The 15,703-nt window shown below is 48.1% G+C and overlaps 1 protein-coding gene across 4 annotated transcripts in view; it reads left to right on the forward strand.

Moving 5' to 3' along the window:
* Positions 1 to 13,714, forward strand: part of MAP3K13 (mitogen-activated protein kinase kinase kinase 13) — a 70,045-nt gene extending 56,331 nt beyond the window's left edge. For 3 of the 4 annotated variants that reach the window (XM_064435580.1, XM_064435581.1, XM_064435582.1), the window contains 10 exons: positions 1,908 to 2,066; positions 3,326 to 3,434; positions 4,001 to 4,110; positions 5,273 to 5,389; positions 5,864 to 6,001; positions 6,985 to 7,708; positions 8,887 to 8,957; positions 11,682 to 11,979; positions 12,634 to 12,731; positions 12,820 to 13,714. In XM_064435580.1, the coding sequence (XP_064291650.1) occupies positions 1,908 to 2,066; positions 3,326 to 3,434; positions 4,001 to 4,110; positions 5,273 to 5,389; positions 5,864 to 6,001; positions 6,985 to 7,708; positions 8,887 to 8,957; positions 11,682 to 11,979; positions 12,634 to 12,731; positions 12,820 to 12,856 (1,861 nt within the window). In that variant the 3' untranslated portion in view covers positions 12,857 to 13,714. Of the gene's footprint in view, positions 1 to 1,907; positions 2,067 to 3,325; positions 3,435 to 4,000; positions 4,111 to 5,272; positions 5,390 to 5,863; positions 6,002 to 6,984; positions 7,709 to 8,886; positions 8,958 to 11,681; positions 11,980 to 12,633 lie in introns of all 4 variants that reach the window. The other variant, XM_064435584.1, reaches the window with a different exon arrangement.
* The last annotated feature ends 1,989 nt before the right edge of the window (positions 13,715 to 15,703 follow it).

The following is a 15,703-nucleotide window of genomic DNA, read 5'->3' on the forward strand; positions in this document are numbered from 1 at the left end:
AGGGCAAGATTTCCTGCAGGGCAGGTGATGTTACCTGTGGTGTGCAGCTGCTCTTGTGCCCACGGTGTCCTGAGTGTTTATTTTGGTGTCCAGGTCACAGCACAGCCAGCTCCTCTGGGAGAACACTTGGGTTGTTCTGGAAAGAAATACACCCAGCATTTGTCTGCTGAACCCCTCTCTTTGAATCACAGGATTGTGAGGACGAGTGGTGCTGGATTTCCACCCTCAGCTTTTGTCCTTTAGAGTGGTTTCTGTTCAGGAGTATTTCACAGAACGTCCTGTCCAATAAAACCTTTGCTCCTTCCCTCAGTGACGTGGAGATGTTGCTCTTTGGTGTCAGTTCCCCTGGAGTTCACAACAGTGGTGATTGCTCAGACTCTCCCTTACCATCCATTCCTCCTTCAAGATGAATAAAAATGATGTTCATGAATGCTGCCAACAAATGAGAACAGTTCCTGAGCTGCTTATATGCCTGCTCTCTCTCATCTCTAACAGCATGCAGAAAAATAAATCTATAATCTTATCAGGAGTCTTGGAAATCCTTTGTCAGCTCTTAGTCATAACAAATATGAAACCAGATGAGCTTTCCCTGGTAGTTTGTCCAACCTCCTGGATCCCTGCTTTCCTGCAGCCTACAGAAAAGGATTTTGAGGCGAGAAATACTCAAATTCTGCTTGTTGCTTTTTTTCTACACATGATTGGGCTTTGAAAGTGCAGTGTGTTTCACATGAAGTTGTTTCCTCTCTGATGGTTGTTCAGACCTGGGAGTTTGTCCCTTAGAAGTTCTTCTGTACTTAATAAAAGCACTGGGTGTTGGTACAAGACAGGAAAATCCATCTCACCTTTCACCTGGCTGTAGCCTGCAGCTTGGCAGGGTTGGTGTCCCACAGAGGATGGGACAGGGTGAGGTGGCAGGTCTGGTTTGGAGATAGGGATGGCTGTGCCTCACCTGTACCGCAGCCCAGTTGTTGATGTGCAGTGACAGTGGTGGTGGTTCTCAGCAGCATTTTGTTTACCTCTGTATTGACTGGTTTGGGTTTCTTTGGTGATTTATCAGGTGATGATTGTATACAAAACAAATGTTTGCTGGTAAAAATTAAGGTTGTGGTTCTTTCTGGTAACATCACTAAGGAAGAGAAGCAAAGTGAGTTTTCTTAACTACATGTTTCAGTTCTTGTGGGAGATTCTTTCCCTGACTGAGTTCTCTCAATTTTTTTTTTTTTTTTTTTTTTTTTTTTTTTTTTTTTTTTTTTTTTTTTTGCTTTATCCTTCCTTTCTTCAGAACAAAAGGAATATCAGATGAGACCTCATATGCTTTTGGTACTGACAGTTATGCAAGTAGCATTTGTTTCCTAATTTCTGTGTTGCAGTAGTTGTAGTGCTGTCTCAAACCTTGAAACTTTTACCTGGGTCTACAGGTAACAGCAGAGGGAGCCTTTGGTGAGGGAAAAGAAAACAAAACCAGTTAAATGAAATGTAAAAAAGCCACAAAACCTTTGTTGTGTTGTCTCTGTAAGACACTTGTCAGTCTGTGCAGTAGTCAATCATCTGTTCTTACCAGCAAGAACAGTCCAAAGTCTGTCTGAGAGTAGACTTTGGAGTCTCTTCATTTAAGAGGAACAAGACTTAATCTGTACAGAAAATGTGCTTTCAGGGTCTTTAAAATCTCACAAAGAATCAGGAAAGGGTAGATGGAAACCAGTGTGGTTTTGTGCTCAGCCCAGTGCTGGAGCAGAGGAGTTACCTGGTGTGCTAAAAACCACTGTTGCACCTACTTGCAGTTTTGGACCAGACATCCCTATTTCCCTATTTTGCCCAACAAACTGTTTTTTTTTTTTCAAGCTCCAGATGTTTCTGTTAACAGCTTCTGTGTGAACTCGATTTATTCTGGTTTATTTCTTCATCAGGTCATTTGGGGTGGTTTTGTGGGAGCTGCTGACAGGAGAGATTCCCTACAAAGACGTGGACTCTTCGGCCATCATTTGGGGAGTGGGCAGTAACAGCCTCCACCTTCCTGTCCCTTCCACCTGCCCAGATGGCTTCAAAATCCTCATGAAGCAAACCTGGTAAGAGCCTGAACCCCACAAAGCACAGACCTTGGGCTAGCTCCCAGCAAAACCCATGAAAGTCAGGGTGAAGCCCAGAGCAGAGGGCTCTGAGATGCTCTCACACTTGTCCTGAGAGCAGTAAGTTCTGACATTCTGGATTCTGCTTCCTTGTGGCAGCAGGCCTGGATGCCAGGACATCTTCAGGAGCCTTCACAGAGGGTGTTGCTTTGCTGTAGCAAAGTGGGGGATAAAAGGTGGCTCTGTGGGAAGACAAAAAGAGCTGGAAGGAAAGTAGGGGTAAAATTCCTTGAGGCCACATCCAGATTGTAGGGAGCTGATTTTTTTCAGTCAGAAAACCCCTTGTGAGTGACTGGCTTTTGGACTGGACAAAGAGAAATACAAGCTTTCTGTCTGGAACACAGATTTTCCAGGTTCACATACAGAAAATGCTTTCAGTTTCCTCCATGTACCAGATGAGAGCTGAAATTCTTTGTCTTGGGTTTCACATCAATGCTTTGTCTTTGTAATTACATCTTGACACAGTGTAAAGGGTCTTCCAGCATTTTCCCACTCCATGGGTTTTACCAGCCATCCTCCCCATGGCACAAAGGGGACAACAGGCCAGAGCACGTGTGGATCTCTCCCAGTGGCTGCTTACCCTGAGCTGCAGCAGCCGGCCTTGGCAGCTTGTGCAGCTCGTACAACAGAGTACCTACAAACACTTGTATCCCCACCTAGTGGAAGGAGGTGGTTGGTGGGGGAGAGAAGGCTCAAGAAACTGCTCTTGCCCTGTGCAAGGTGGATTTGGTCCTGAAACTCAAGTGCTGATCCTTTTCCTCAAAAATCCATACAATTTTGTGCTTTTCTGTGATCTTTCACTCAGTAGTCTCATTTTCTGGTCTTAAACATTTTGCACCTCCTTTGTTTCTTCAGAATGGGTCATCACAAACCACCTCTAGCACAATTAAATTGTATTCAGCAAAACAGAAAACCAGAAAAGCTCCTTTGCTCTAACCTGTCAGCTGCTTGGTTCAGAGAACAGGATCTAGTGAGAAGGGCAGGAGAGGCTGGCAGTGCTCATCCCTGACCCCAGAAGGGCAGGAGAGGCTGGCAGTGCCCATCCCTGACCCCAGAAGGGCAGGAGAGGCTGGCAGTGCCCATCCCTGACCCCAGAAGGGCAGGAGAGGCTGGCAGTGCCCATCCCTGACCCCAGAAGGGCAGGAGAGGCTGGCAGTGCCCATCCCTCACCTCAGCCCTGGCTGTTTGTTTTGTTTCAGGCAGAGCAAGCCCCGGAACCGTCCGTCCTTCCGGCAGACGCTGATGCACCTGGACATCGCCTCTGCTGATGTGCTGGCTACTCCTCAGGAAACCTACTTCAAATCCCAGGTAAGTGGGGAAAGGCTGTAGCCTGTGAGTATGGAATTAGCTCCAAGGATCTGATTCTGGAGGGTGCACTGAGTAGAGAAAGTCTGGATCCATGATTTCGGTTTGATTCTTGGGAGGAGCAACTTGATGGGTCTTTGGAAACCTTTTACTGAGATTTCTGCTGCAGGAACCAGGGCTTCAGGGGGCAAATAGAGTATCACTCCACACAGGCATCATCATGGGGCTTTCAAAATAATGAACCTTTCTACTTATTTTCACTGCCAAAAGAAAAAAATGTTCTCTTAGGATAAAAAGAACTCTAGGAATTAAAAAAAAATATTTCTTAGAAAATGCAGATATGTTGTAAATTCTCTGTTTGAATCACAAAATTATAAATACCATTTGAAAATGCTGGCACTAGATGTGCTGCAGTGTTGTTACCCAAAATAATTCAGCTAACAAAAATACATTCTCAACCCAAAGCTGTAATTTTCTGCAGACACAAACAACATTACCCAGGAGTTTTTTGTGGTACACCTACAGATCCCAATTCTTTGTAAATAGCTAAAAGTAAATTGCTTTCCTAGGCTGAATGGAGAGAAGAAGTGAAGAAACATTTTGAGAAAATTAAAAGTGAAGGAACTTGTATCCACCGGCTGGATGAAGAATTGATTCGCCGTCGGAGAGAAGAGCTGAGGTCTGTTCACATTCTTTCATGTGTACTGTTTGCTTTTCCTATCCAGCCTTCCCTTCCCAGCTAAATGAGCCCTCAGCTTGTCCTCACAGGGCTTCCTGCTCCAGCTCCTGACTTTTTTTATTCTCCTCTTGTGCTGAGGTTCCCAAAACAGGATGCAGTATTCCTGGTGGTATAAATTTGGGCAGCCTAAATTCCTTGTGAACCCAGAAACCAAAATTCCCATGGGCATGGCCTAGGCCATGAGCACTGCTTGGCTGATGGAAGCTGGAGAGAAGCTGTGGGAGCTGTTGCTGTTCTTAGGCAGTCTCAACAGTTTGCTTCAGAGAAGGTGGCAAAGGCTTGTGTGTTTCCCAGGGAATATTTCTGCCTGAGAATTGGTGTTTGTGATAACAGCACTGAAGCAGAGACATCCATCTCAGTGGGAAATCCATCCTGAGGTTGGCTGTGAGCTTTCTCTGCCCTGATTCTTTCTTTGGGTTACTTATTACAGAGAAGTGAACATCATATAAACAGCCCACTGAAATGCATTTTGATTATACCAACTTAAAATTGAAAGCAGAGGGTTTATTTAAAGAAGGGAAATTGTATCCTGTGATACAAATTTGCAAATACAGTAGACAGAGAAACATAAAACTCTTAAGAAGCAGTTGTGTGTCAAACCTGAGGAGTCAAAGGGACCCTTGGCCAGGGAATTTGATGCAGTGGTCGTTCAGTGTTCCCTGTCCCCAGGGAGCTTTGGATGGCCACATCTTTCAGCTGTACTGGAGCTGTGTGGACACTCTGCTGTTAATGAAATACAGGCACATTACTTCTTTCCTGTTTCTGTAGAGGCTGGTTTAGCCCCTTTTCTGTGCAAACAGGCTGAGCAGGCCTTGGCCAGAGGGCTCCTGGGTGTGTGTGAGGCATTTGCAGCTCTTCTAGGGAGAAGTGTTGCCACACTTTCAAGGCTGTTAAACACTTTCTAAGCCATACCATGATTTATTGCTGTGTCAGGTTCTTAATCAGTCATCATTCACTGTTGGCTGTATCTGGGATTCAGTGCAGTACAGCTGGCAAATTTGACTTTTAAAAGGCCTTTTCCTAAAGCACCTGTACTTTTTCCTCATTCTCTTCTCTTGGTCCATGGAAGTCAGGCTGGAATAAAGCCTTTTCTGCCTTTCAGACATGCATTAGATATCCGTGAGCACTACGAGAGGAAGCTGGAGCGGGCCAATAACCTGTACATGGAGCTCAGTGCTATCATGCTGCAGCTGGAGGTGCGGGAGAAGGAGCTCATCAAGTACGTGTCTGGGCAGGGTGCTGTGAACAGCCTGCACACAGCAGAGCACAAGCAGCACTTCATTTCTGAACTGGATAGTGCCACTTGGAGATTTAGTGTCCCCTGAGTAACCACAAAGGTTAGGGAATTGCTGGTGAGCAGGGAGAGGTCCCTTTGGAGTGAATTCCTGCAGACCACCATCAGTGGTTACTGGCCTGGAGAAAGGCACCTTCCCATTTGGTGCTGGCATCCTTTGGCCCATGCATGAAGGGAATGGCAGTGCTGCTCCTGGACTGTGTGCCAGGGCCTTGTGCCTGCTGCCTGATTTAGAAGGAATTTAGAAGGAGTTTAGAAGTGTCTGTGTGCTTTCCCAGCAGAGCAATCAGGCATGCAGGCTGTTCCCTGCAGAGCCAGTTCCTGTCCAGCGGGAGCAGCAGGTGTAGAGAGAGAGAACTGATGTGATTTTCTTTTTTTTTCCTTTCCCTGATGTTTCAGGAGGGAACAAGCAGTGGAAAAGAAGTACCCTGGAACTTACAAACGCCACCCAGTCCGACCAATCATCCACCCCAATACAGTGGAGAAATTGATGAAGAGGAAAGGGGTGTCCCATAAACCAGGCAGCCAGACCAAACGGTGAGAAGTAACAACCCAGTCCTGTGCCAGGGCCAGTGGTAGATCCCCACTGGGCAGTTCCTTCCCTTTGAGCCTGATGAAGTGCAGGGTGGGACCAGGGGGTTTCACACTTGAGCTTGGTCTGATCCTCAGAATCATAATTGTTTAATGATCTTAAGGTGAAAGGGATGAATCCTGCCATCCCTGTCACCTAGGCAGCTCTCTGGAACCACAGAATCACAGGATGTGTTGGTTGAATGAATAAATTGTTGGTCCATGTGATTTTTGAGCAGATGATGGTGCTTGGGCAGAGGAGGTATCTCTTGTGTTTTCTCAAATTCCAAACTGTCCAAGATCATCTTTGATTTGGATGGGAATAAGCAGGGCAAGGGATTGTGGAAATCAGGCAGGCCTCAGGAAGGATGGATTCATTGTTGAGGAATTAATTTGGGATTTGAGATTTGGGAATTCATGCTTGCCTTTCTGTTATTTCTCTTCTACATGACTTTTAGATAGGGAGATTGTTTTTTTTTTCTAGAAGGGTTGTCTTAGTCTTTACTTTTTTGGGGATTTCCAGGGGTTAGTCCTGATTACAAGTGAATAATCACTTCTGAATTAATATCCCCACATGGCTCTTAGATGAGCAGCCTGATCACCACCATTGTACATGCACAGAGTGACAGCCATGCTCTACACCAAGGTCCTGAGAGGGAGCTATTTTGGGAGAGAACATCAAAATAAGAGCGGAAAAGGAGAGTGTGTGACAGCTATTGTAAAAACAGCAAGACAAGAGTATAGAGCAGGATGGGCTGAATGGAGAGGATGTTGAGTGGAGAGAATCACAGGGACCAAAACGCATGAGTCAAGCAGCTGAAGGGGAGGGCAGCCTGTAGATTTTAGGAAGCAGAGGGTGCTTTTGGCTCCAGCTGCCTCTTCATCCTGGCTCTGGGCCGGTGTCACTTCTTTGTTTGTGGCTTGACATGTAACTTCTCCTTGTCTCCCAGGCCAGATCTACTGAAGTCAGAGGGTATACCCAGCACAGAAGCAGCATCCAATGGCTCCCCAGTCTCAGGAAGTCCCAAGATGTCAACACTGAGTGGCAAAAGCCGGTACCGCAGCAAGCCCCGGCACCGCCGGGGGAACAGCAAAGGCAGCTACAACGAATTTGCAGGGATCTTGAAAAACCAGCCAGCTCAAGACGACGCCCCCCAGCCCGGCCCTCCCCACCCTCCCCACGCCCCCGCAGCGCCGCAGCAGCCCGGGCACAGTCCCCACGGGCAGCACTCGCGGCTGCACGCCCACGGGCAGGACATCGCCACCTGCGCCAACAACCTGCGGTACTTCGGGCCCGCGGCCGCGCTGCGCAGCCCCCTCAGCAACCACGCGCAGCGCCGCGTCTCCGGCTCCAGCCCCGACCTCATCTCCACCGCCATGGAGGCCGACTGCCGCCGCGGCCTGGACAGCAAGGACAGCACGGCCGAGCGCTGGGAGTGCTGCCAGGCCGATCCCTACGACCCCTGCCTGCAGTGCAGGGATGAGGACAGTGGCCAGGCGCAGATGGCGTCTGTGGAACCAGGGGGGAGCCGCCCCCAGTCCCCCGCGTCCCTCTACGAGAGCGCGCAGTTCATGGAGAAGCTGGAGGAGCAGGGCACGGCGGTGTCCGCCCTGGGCACTCCCCAGCACTTGGCTTCCTCAGGGCTGCCCTGCAAAGCAAGATCCCTCCAAAAGGTGAGGACAGAGCGCTGGGGTTTGAAGGTGTGGTTTTGGTAGGGCCTGGTTCTGTTACGTGCAGTTTCGTCAATTGGTTTGAGTTGTAGCTTGTTCTACTGAATTGTTGATGTTGAAACGGTCTCAAAATGCTTTCAAGCCTTTCTCCAAAGGAAGGGTTAAATGCATTCTTTAAATTGTTCTGTAATATCACATGAGAGTTTCTTTGAGAATCTGTGGTGCTGCTGTGTCTCAGGGCAAAGATTCAACATTTGCCATGGTCTTGAGGACATCCCTTTTGCAGAAGTTGTCCCCCTGCACTGAAAGTCATAATTCTTCTATATTTTGTGAAGATTCTGCAAGAGTAAAAAGGAGGTTACGGCACAGCACAGTTGTTTATAAGCAACAACTGGAGTTGTACAGAAGCAGCTCTTTGTTCCTTCTGCTTCTGTCCAGGTGGTGAGAGAAATAAGAACCAGTCTGAGTTCAAAGAGCAGAAAAACTGAGCCTGGCTGGAAAAGTCAAGGAAAATAGTGTAATTACCAGACCAAGAGTGTGGTTTGGCCCCAGCATGTTGGGACTAGGACCTTGTAAGACAAGGGGGTGGGATGAGATAAAGGCTTAATCTGAATGAGCGGCTAACAGGTTGGATAGGATAGAAGGAGGCTGTAAAAAACCAACAGTTTTGGGGTAAATTTGGATGGGAGGAGGAGAATAAAAGGGTGTGTGCTCACTGAGGTATGAAACAAATCCCAGCTTCTCCTAGTTGGGGAAACCCATTGGCAAAGGCTGTGTCATCCTCCATCCTGCCCTGTTGATGGGCTGTGGTAAAGAGGGTGAAGCCGAGAGGGCCAAATCAGCTCCATAATTTATGTGGGTTTTCCTGTGATACTCAGTACTTGATTTGCTTCAGTGAGAATCTGGAACGTTCTGTACTCCATACCTGCTGAAATACTCCAGTGTATTTCCCAGTCAGTCACTCCAGATTTGGGAATAGCAGCCTTGAGACTGTCTAAAACAACCTCTGGGTGACAATGTCTGAGTCAGTATTCCTGACACACAGGCTGTTTTCTGGTCTAGATTCTTGCAGCCTGTAGATTTCTGCACTGTTTTGTAGTGGCTTTGTCCTGAAGGACCAAGGGTCAGCTATGTTTGAACTTCCCCAAACGTGACACCTTTTTGTCCTTGTTTTCTGCCAGAGCGGGGATGAGTCGTCAGAAGAGGAAGAGGGCGAAGTTGACAGTGAAGTGGAGTTTCCTCGTAGACAAAGGTAAAAGGTGAATTCACTCTAATCTCTCTTTGGTGGGACAAAACTGAGGAGAACTCTCATAGCTCCTGCACACCAGCACTGAAAGTGGTGGAGGTGCTGGCAAAAGAGCAGAATCCCATGCAGTGTGTCCCACCCACCCTCGGCTGATCCCTTATGTCCGCTCACTGTTCCAGCCCATCCTGAGATGTTCTCTCTGGCCCAGCTTTCCTGCAGGCTGTTTGCAGCACAACTTGATCACACTTGATAACATCATTCTGCCTCTGTAAATGAGCTGCTGCATGTATTTCACCAGGGTCAGACTTAGTGGATGTGGGAACTCTTTGTGGGCTGCTCCCAGTGTTGTTTATTAATTGTTGCAGTGGGTAAAACTCCAGCCCAGCACCTTTGTAGCTGAATTCAGATAAGATTGCAGAGCCAAGTGACAACAGCAGATCAAATTTGATGGTGTAGCCTGTAAAATAAGACTTAAGGGGAGTGTTCCTACATAAGCCTGGGGAACAGCAGGATTTACAGTACTGTGCACAGGAAAGACATCATGAACTCTGTGCTGCAGCTTCATGAAAACAGCTGCTTCAAGCGCAGGAGTGATCCAGTAGAAAAACAGGCTAAAGGTTTGATTCAAACGAGCAGAGAAGAAAATAAAATCTTGTCTCCTGTTGTGTGCATTCACAGCACACCTGAAGCTTAAATCCTAGTGCTCCCTTCATTGCCCCAGATCAAAAACCACAGTAAAGTTTGGAAAGGTACTGAGAAGTGTGACAAGAGTGGTTAGGGATGGTTTCTGTAGAAGAGGAGATTAAACTAATGTGAAATGTTTCTCTAGCAGGAGGAAAGGCAACACCAGAGGTGCATGAAATTGTAATTTATGTGGAGAAAATAGACAAGGAATGATTCTTCACATTCATGTTAGGGGCAGCCAGTGAAGCAAACAGGGTAAAATGAGCAAAAGGAAGTGCTTTTTCCATCCAGAACATTTTCAGATGTGCAGCTCATTGTCAAGGTGTGCTGTGGAAATCAAAGCATGAAGAGCTGTAAGTGCAGAATTACTGGAGTATGGATCCATCAGTGACTGTTAGCATTGTCACCTGGGTTAGAGCTTCTGCTCAGAACTCAGATCTGCTGAATGGCACAGGCCAGGAAGAGATGCCAGGACAAAGCAGGCTCTATCTGCATACCCTGTTCTCATACGTGTCTCAGATTATTCCTTCCTGCCTGGGGTTGAAGGCAGAATGCTGGGCTGGATGAGTTATGTGACTTGTGCAGTTCCTGTGGAATGTTGTTTCCTCTGTGATTTACTAACTTGGAAGATTAGGAGTCCAAGTTGCCTGTTCCACATGATGCCCTATTGTGGGTCTTCTGGCATGTTCCCTCAACTGATGTGTTGTCCCATTGCTGTTGAATCCTGGCACAAGGCCATTTCTGTGGTTAAGTAACTGTGAGCTTATTTCTTGAGTGGCTGGTCCTAAATCCTGCCAGCTTTTGGGATGGCTACCAGGTGATGCAGGTATTCCCAGGTGAGTTAGCTTGAACTCACAGAATCACTGGGTTGGAAGAGACCTTCAAGATCATCAAGTCCAACTCATGCCCTAACACCTCAACTAAACCATGTCACTGAGTGCCACCTCCAATCTTTTTTTAAACCCGTCCAGGGATGGTGACTCCACCACCTCCCCGGGCAGACCATTCCAGTACTTTATCACTCTTTCTGTGAAAACCTTTTTCCTAACATGAAACCTAAATTTCCCTTGGCGCAGCTTAAGACTGCGTCCTCTCATTCTATCAGTTGCTGCTTAGAAAAAGAGACCTACCCCACCGGACTACAGCCATCTTCCAGATAGTTGTAGAGAGTGATAAGGTCACCTCTGAGCCTCCTTTTCTCCAGGCTAAACACCCCCAGCTCCCTCAGTTGTTCCTCACAGGATTTATGTTCCCAGCCCCTCACCAGCCTCGCTGCCTCCTCTGGATGCGCTCAAGTGTCTCAGTGTCCTTCCCAAACTGAGGGGCCAGAACTGGACACAGCACTCAAGGTGCTGCCTCACCATTGCCAAGAACAGGGCAAGAATGACCTCCCTGCTCCTGCTGGCCACACTATTCCTGACCCAGGCCAGGATGCCCTTGGTCTTCTTGGCCACCAGGGCACTCTGCTGGCTGTCAGCAGTACCCCCAAGACCCTTTCTGCATGGGCACTATGCAGCTACACTGTCCCAAACCTATAGCATTGCAGGGGGTTATTGCAGCCAAAATGCAGGACTCAGCACTTGGACTTACTAAACTTCATCTCCTTGGACTCTGTTGATCCATCCAACCATTCCAGGTCTCCCTGCAGAGCCCTCCTACCTTCCAATAGATCCACACACAATCCCAGCTTAATGTCATCTGCAAATTTACTGACGAAAGACTCAATCCCCTCATCCATGTCATCAATAAAAATATTAAACAGAATTCCACAGTACAGCCTAGCACTTTAGGAAAATGCACTGTCCAAGAAAAATATGCTCCAGGTTAGATCAGCTAACATGGACATATCAGACAGGACCAGATAAGAACAGATGAATTTCAAGATGCAGATCTTGAACTATGTCATTCACAAAGGGTAGAATTCTGTAGCTCCAGGATGTGGAAGGCACTCCACAAGGCCTGGTGTAGCAGAGCAGTGACACAGCACCCAGGAAGTTCCCTGTGACTGTCCTCCAAGGTGAACACTGAACTTCTCCCTGTTTGCAGACCCCACCGCTGCATCAGTAGCTGCCAGTCCTACTCGACCTTCAGCTCTGAGAACTTCTCTGTGTCAGATGGAGAGGAGGGGAACACAAGCGACCACTCGAACAGCCCGGATGAGCTGGCCACCAAGCTGGAGGATGAGCTGGCTGAGAAGCTGGAGGACATGTTGTCCCAGACTCCAGAGATCCCCATTGAAATCTCCACGCAGTCGGATGGGCTTTCGGACAAAGAGTGTGCTGTGCGCAGGGTCAAGACTCAGATGTCTCTGGGCAAACTTTGTGCAGATGAACACAGCTGTGAGGTGAGTTGGTTATCCCCTTGTCCTTTCTCTCAGTGGAAAAAAACTACATAAATGTTATGGAAAGGAATCCAAGGGCCAGAAAGTTGGAACACTGCCCAGAAAATGCTGTGGTAGGTGTACTATGGCAAAGCAACTGCTGCAATACCCAATCTTCTTCCTGCTTGGCAGAAGAGTGGGTGGGGGAAAGTAGCACAAACAAAGCTGAACATAATGTGCTGGTCAAGATGAGTGTGATCTGGGGAACCTATCAGATTTGCAGTTGCATTACGTGGGATAAAAATACATAATGAAATGGAGTGGATATAAACTGCCTCAGACATATCCTTCGTCAGCCTTGCTGACAAAGCCTGGAAGGCTTTCTTCCTTTCTCTGCCTTTCAAGTGTTTGGAGGGGTAGAGCAGAGCCTGCTGCATGATCTCCTCATAAGCCTGTGTTTGAGAGTGCTCTGACCAGGTATTTCTGTGCTGTCCCCTCCCTTAGGGGAGACAGGTGACCTTTGGTGGGGCAGTCGTGTGCTGTGCCTCTCCCATGTGTGCCACTCTCCTCCTCTGCAGGTGGTGACCTTTGCCTGGCTGCTGTGACAGACTGGGATGTGTGGGTGATGTGCAGTACAGGAATGGTGCTCAAGTCTCCCCCTTTCCTTTTGTCTTGCAGAACCCACCACAGTTTGGAGAATCAGACTGTGACTCTTCTGAAGGGGAGTGTTCTGATGCCACGGTCAGGACCAATAAGCCCTGCAGCTCTGCTACTTGGTAATACAGATCTCCCCCAAAGCTTCCCGGTACTGGCATTTTGATTTCCCTGAGATTCCACTTCATTCCCCTTCATCACACTTTACAGGAAGAGAAGATGCTTCTCCTTCCCACCCCAGGAGTGATTTGCAATAACCCGAATCTCTGGAAAATGTCCAAATGAAATTAATTCTCTTTGAGCATTTCAATCAAGAATGGCAGGGATGTATTTTATTGAATAATCTAGTTACTGTAACATGGATATTTATTTTTTTGACATTTTAACACTTTTTACTGTAAAGAGTGGATTGTATTTATAGACACACAGACTTGTTGCAAAAAAAAAAAAACGTTCAGAAAGCAAGCACACTATGGAGAAACATCCTGGGAGTCCTGCCTGGACAGCTTTGTGTACAGACGCGGGGGATTCTCTTGCTGCTTGCACAGGGGACCAGGCCTCGTGGCCCTGAAGATTGGAGAACAGATCAAGAAAACTAAACCACTCAGTCTTATCAAATGAGGAAAAGCAGAAAAAGACCTGACTGTAGGGTCACCTGTGAACAAAGTGTTTTCAGTATAACCAGCTGGGTCATTTTTAATCAGAAGGTGGACATGTTCCTGGAGAAAACTGGTACTGAGGTGCTAACAACCAGGGTCTTCTGAGTCGATACATCCCCAGGAATGTAATGATGGGTTTTATTTTAAGGATTTTTAGTTTCTTTTTTTAATCAGCATTTTGTTGTGAGATCCTGCAAATGTATTCTAACCTCGTCCTCTTGAGAATTGGTATCAGAGCACTTCTTACCACCGTCCTTGCTTCACTCTGGGAGTGTCAACCTCCAGCTGAGCAGGGAAACCTCTCTCAGATGCAGTGTGCCATTTCCCAGTTTACTTCCTCCTCTTACCTCCTGTCTGTTTCAGTCAGTCAAAGAAATCAATCAACTCAGTGTTGGCCAAGCAAGGACTTGCAAAGCATGGAAAGCACATTCCGCAGAGCCCGAGCACTTCTGGGGAGGACGCTGGAGACGCCTGGAGTGGACTGGGAGAAGCAGCCTCTCACCTACAGCAGCATCGAGAACCAGCAGAGGGCTGTGTGCTGAGGGGGAAGACTGGGAATCGCTGGCCTGGCTAAGAGCATCAGCCCTGCCCTGTCTCCTTATTCACTGTACATTCTTGGCAGCATTAGCAGCTGCCTGCCCTTCGTGGCAGGCCTCGTGCAGGGAGTCCTGGCATGGCCGTGGCACCGCTGTGTCTCAGGTGTGCCCCGAGGCCTCTGTTTCTCCTCCAAGCTGAAACTCTGCAGGTGCAAGTGAGGATAGTACTGGTATGTGACAGGCCGAGGCATTGGCAGATGAGAAAAATTTGTTTTCTGATAGAACTCATAGTGCCTTCCCTTCAAACACTACTCTTCTAAAACAATATTGAAAGAGAACAAAACGATAGAGCACGTTCCCCCCCTCTTCCTTAGTTGATGTCCCCCTGCAAGAGCTCTCCCTCTGCCCTTCCCAGTGTGCTGGCTGGCATAGTCAGCCAGAGGTGAACGGCAGGAATGGACCATGGACAGGTACTTCTGTTGCTTTGTTTGTTTACATTTTATGTTAAAATATTGGTTTGAACTTAACTGTGGTAATTTATAGCCTCATGGCAAAGTGAAGGAAAATGTCTTACTTATACAGAGAGCAGTATTGTATGAGTTAAATTATCCCATATTTTTAAATTTTTGTAGCTGGACTACAGACAGATCTTAAGTTATGATGTTATTTTATTATTTATTATCATTTCTGTAGATCAGAAGGTTGGCTTCACCGCTAGCACAATTGTAATCTCTGTGTGTGACGTTACCTTCTCCCTGCTCGCCAGAGGGGTGGGAGCAGAGCTGGGCTCAGTGGCTGTCAGCAGTTGCTGCCTCTCGTGATTTCCAGGGATGCTGTTACTCCAGGGCTGAGAACAGAGAGGGGTGGATGGCTGCAGTCAGGTTCCTCGTGGGCAGAGCTGTGTTTGCTCATGGTCGGCAGCCACTGAGCTGGTGGGAATGTGGGAAGGGTGGTCAGGGAGTGAGGGGCTTTTGAATGGATCACAAAGTGAATAACTGTGACAAGAGTTCTCTGGCCAGAGCATCCAAAACAACGTCAGGGAGGAGGGCATTTGGTCCATGTAGTGGATTACCTGGGCAGGACCAAACAGGCTCCTGGAGAGGGAGTGACCTGCTCACCCTGCTCTGGGCAGAGGCAGAACCCTGTGAGGAGAGAAGCTCTTTCCTGGCTCCTTCCCTCTCTCTTCCCACCCTCTGTTTCTCCTCCCCAATGTTCTTTGTCTCTTGGCCAGTGGCAGGAGGAGCTGGCAGGCCAGAGATGGCTTTGCTGTTGTGGTGTGAGAGGGGGTTTGGTGTGCAGATGGTTACTCAGGAGGCTGGAGGCCAAGGTGTGGGAATTTAGCAGTGGAGAACTGTGTGCACATAACACCTTGTGGTGTAAAGAGAGGTGGAGAACTGCCATCAGGTGTCCCCATCAGAGGATGCCAAGCCCTGTGTCTCTGGATAGACTCTGCTCAGACCTGGCAGGCTCTGGGAGACCCATGGGCAGCACTGGTATCCTTGGGCAGTCCCACAAACAGCCCCAAAGCAGAGCTGCCTCCAGCTCAGGCCTGTCCCTGTCCCCAGGGCCTCTGGCCTGTGGTGATCCAGTCCCTGACAGATTCCAGAGGGATTTGGGTACCTGTGGTCTCTTCGTAGGCTCTACCAGGGGTTGAAGCTCCACTGGGCTTGCAGAGCTTTTGGGATTTTGAGACCCTTCTGGGCCAGCTGTCCTGGATGCAGCTGATCCCTCCCCATCCTTTCCTGGGGACATGCTGGCCTGTTCTGCAGCCTGGGCAAGCAGAGCTGCCCCCTCCAGCCTGCCACATTTAGGTCTGTTCTCACACCCCCGGGTCATTGCACTGTTCCAGTGCAGTGTCACTGCTCCTGACCCTGCATCCCTCTGGGAATGCTGCTAGGG

Source organism: Passer domesticus, chromosome 11 (assembly GCF_036417665.1).
Source record: "Passer domesticus isolate bPasDom1 chromosome 11, bPasDom1.hap1, whole genome shotgun sequence".
Taxonomy (NCBI): domain Eukaryota; kingdom Metazoa; phylum Chordata; class Aves; order Passeriformes; family Passeridae; genus Passer; species Passer domesticus.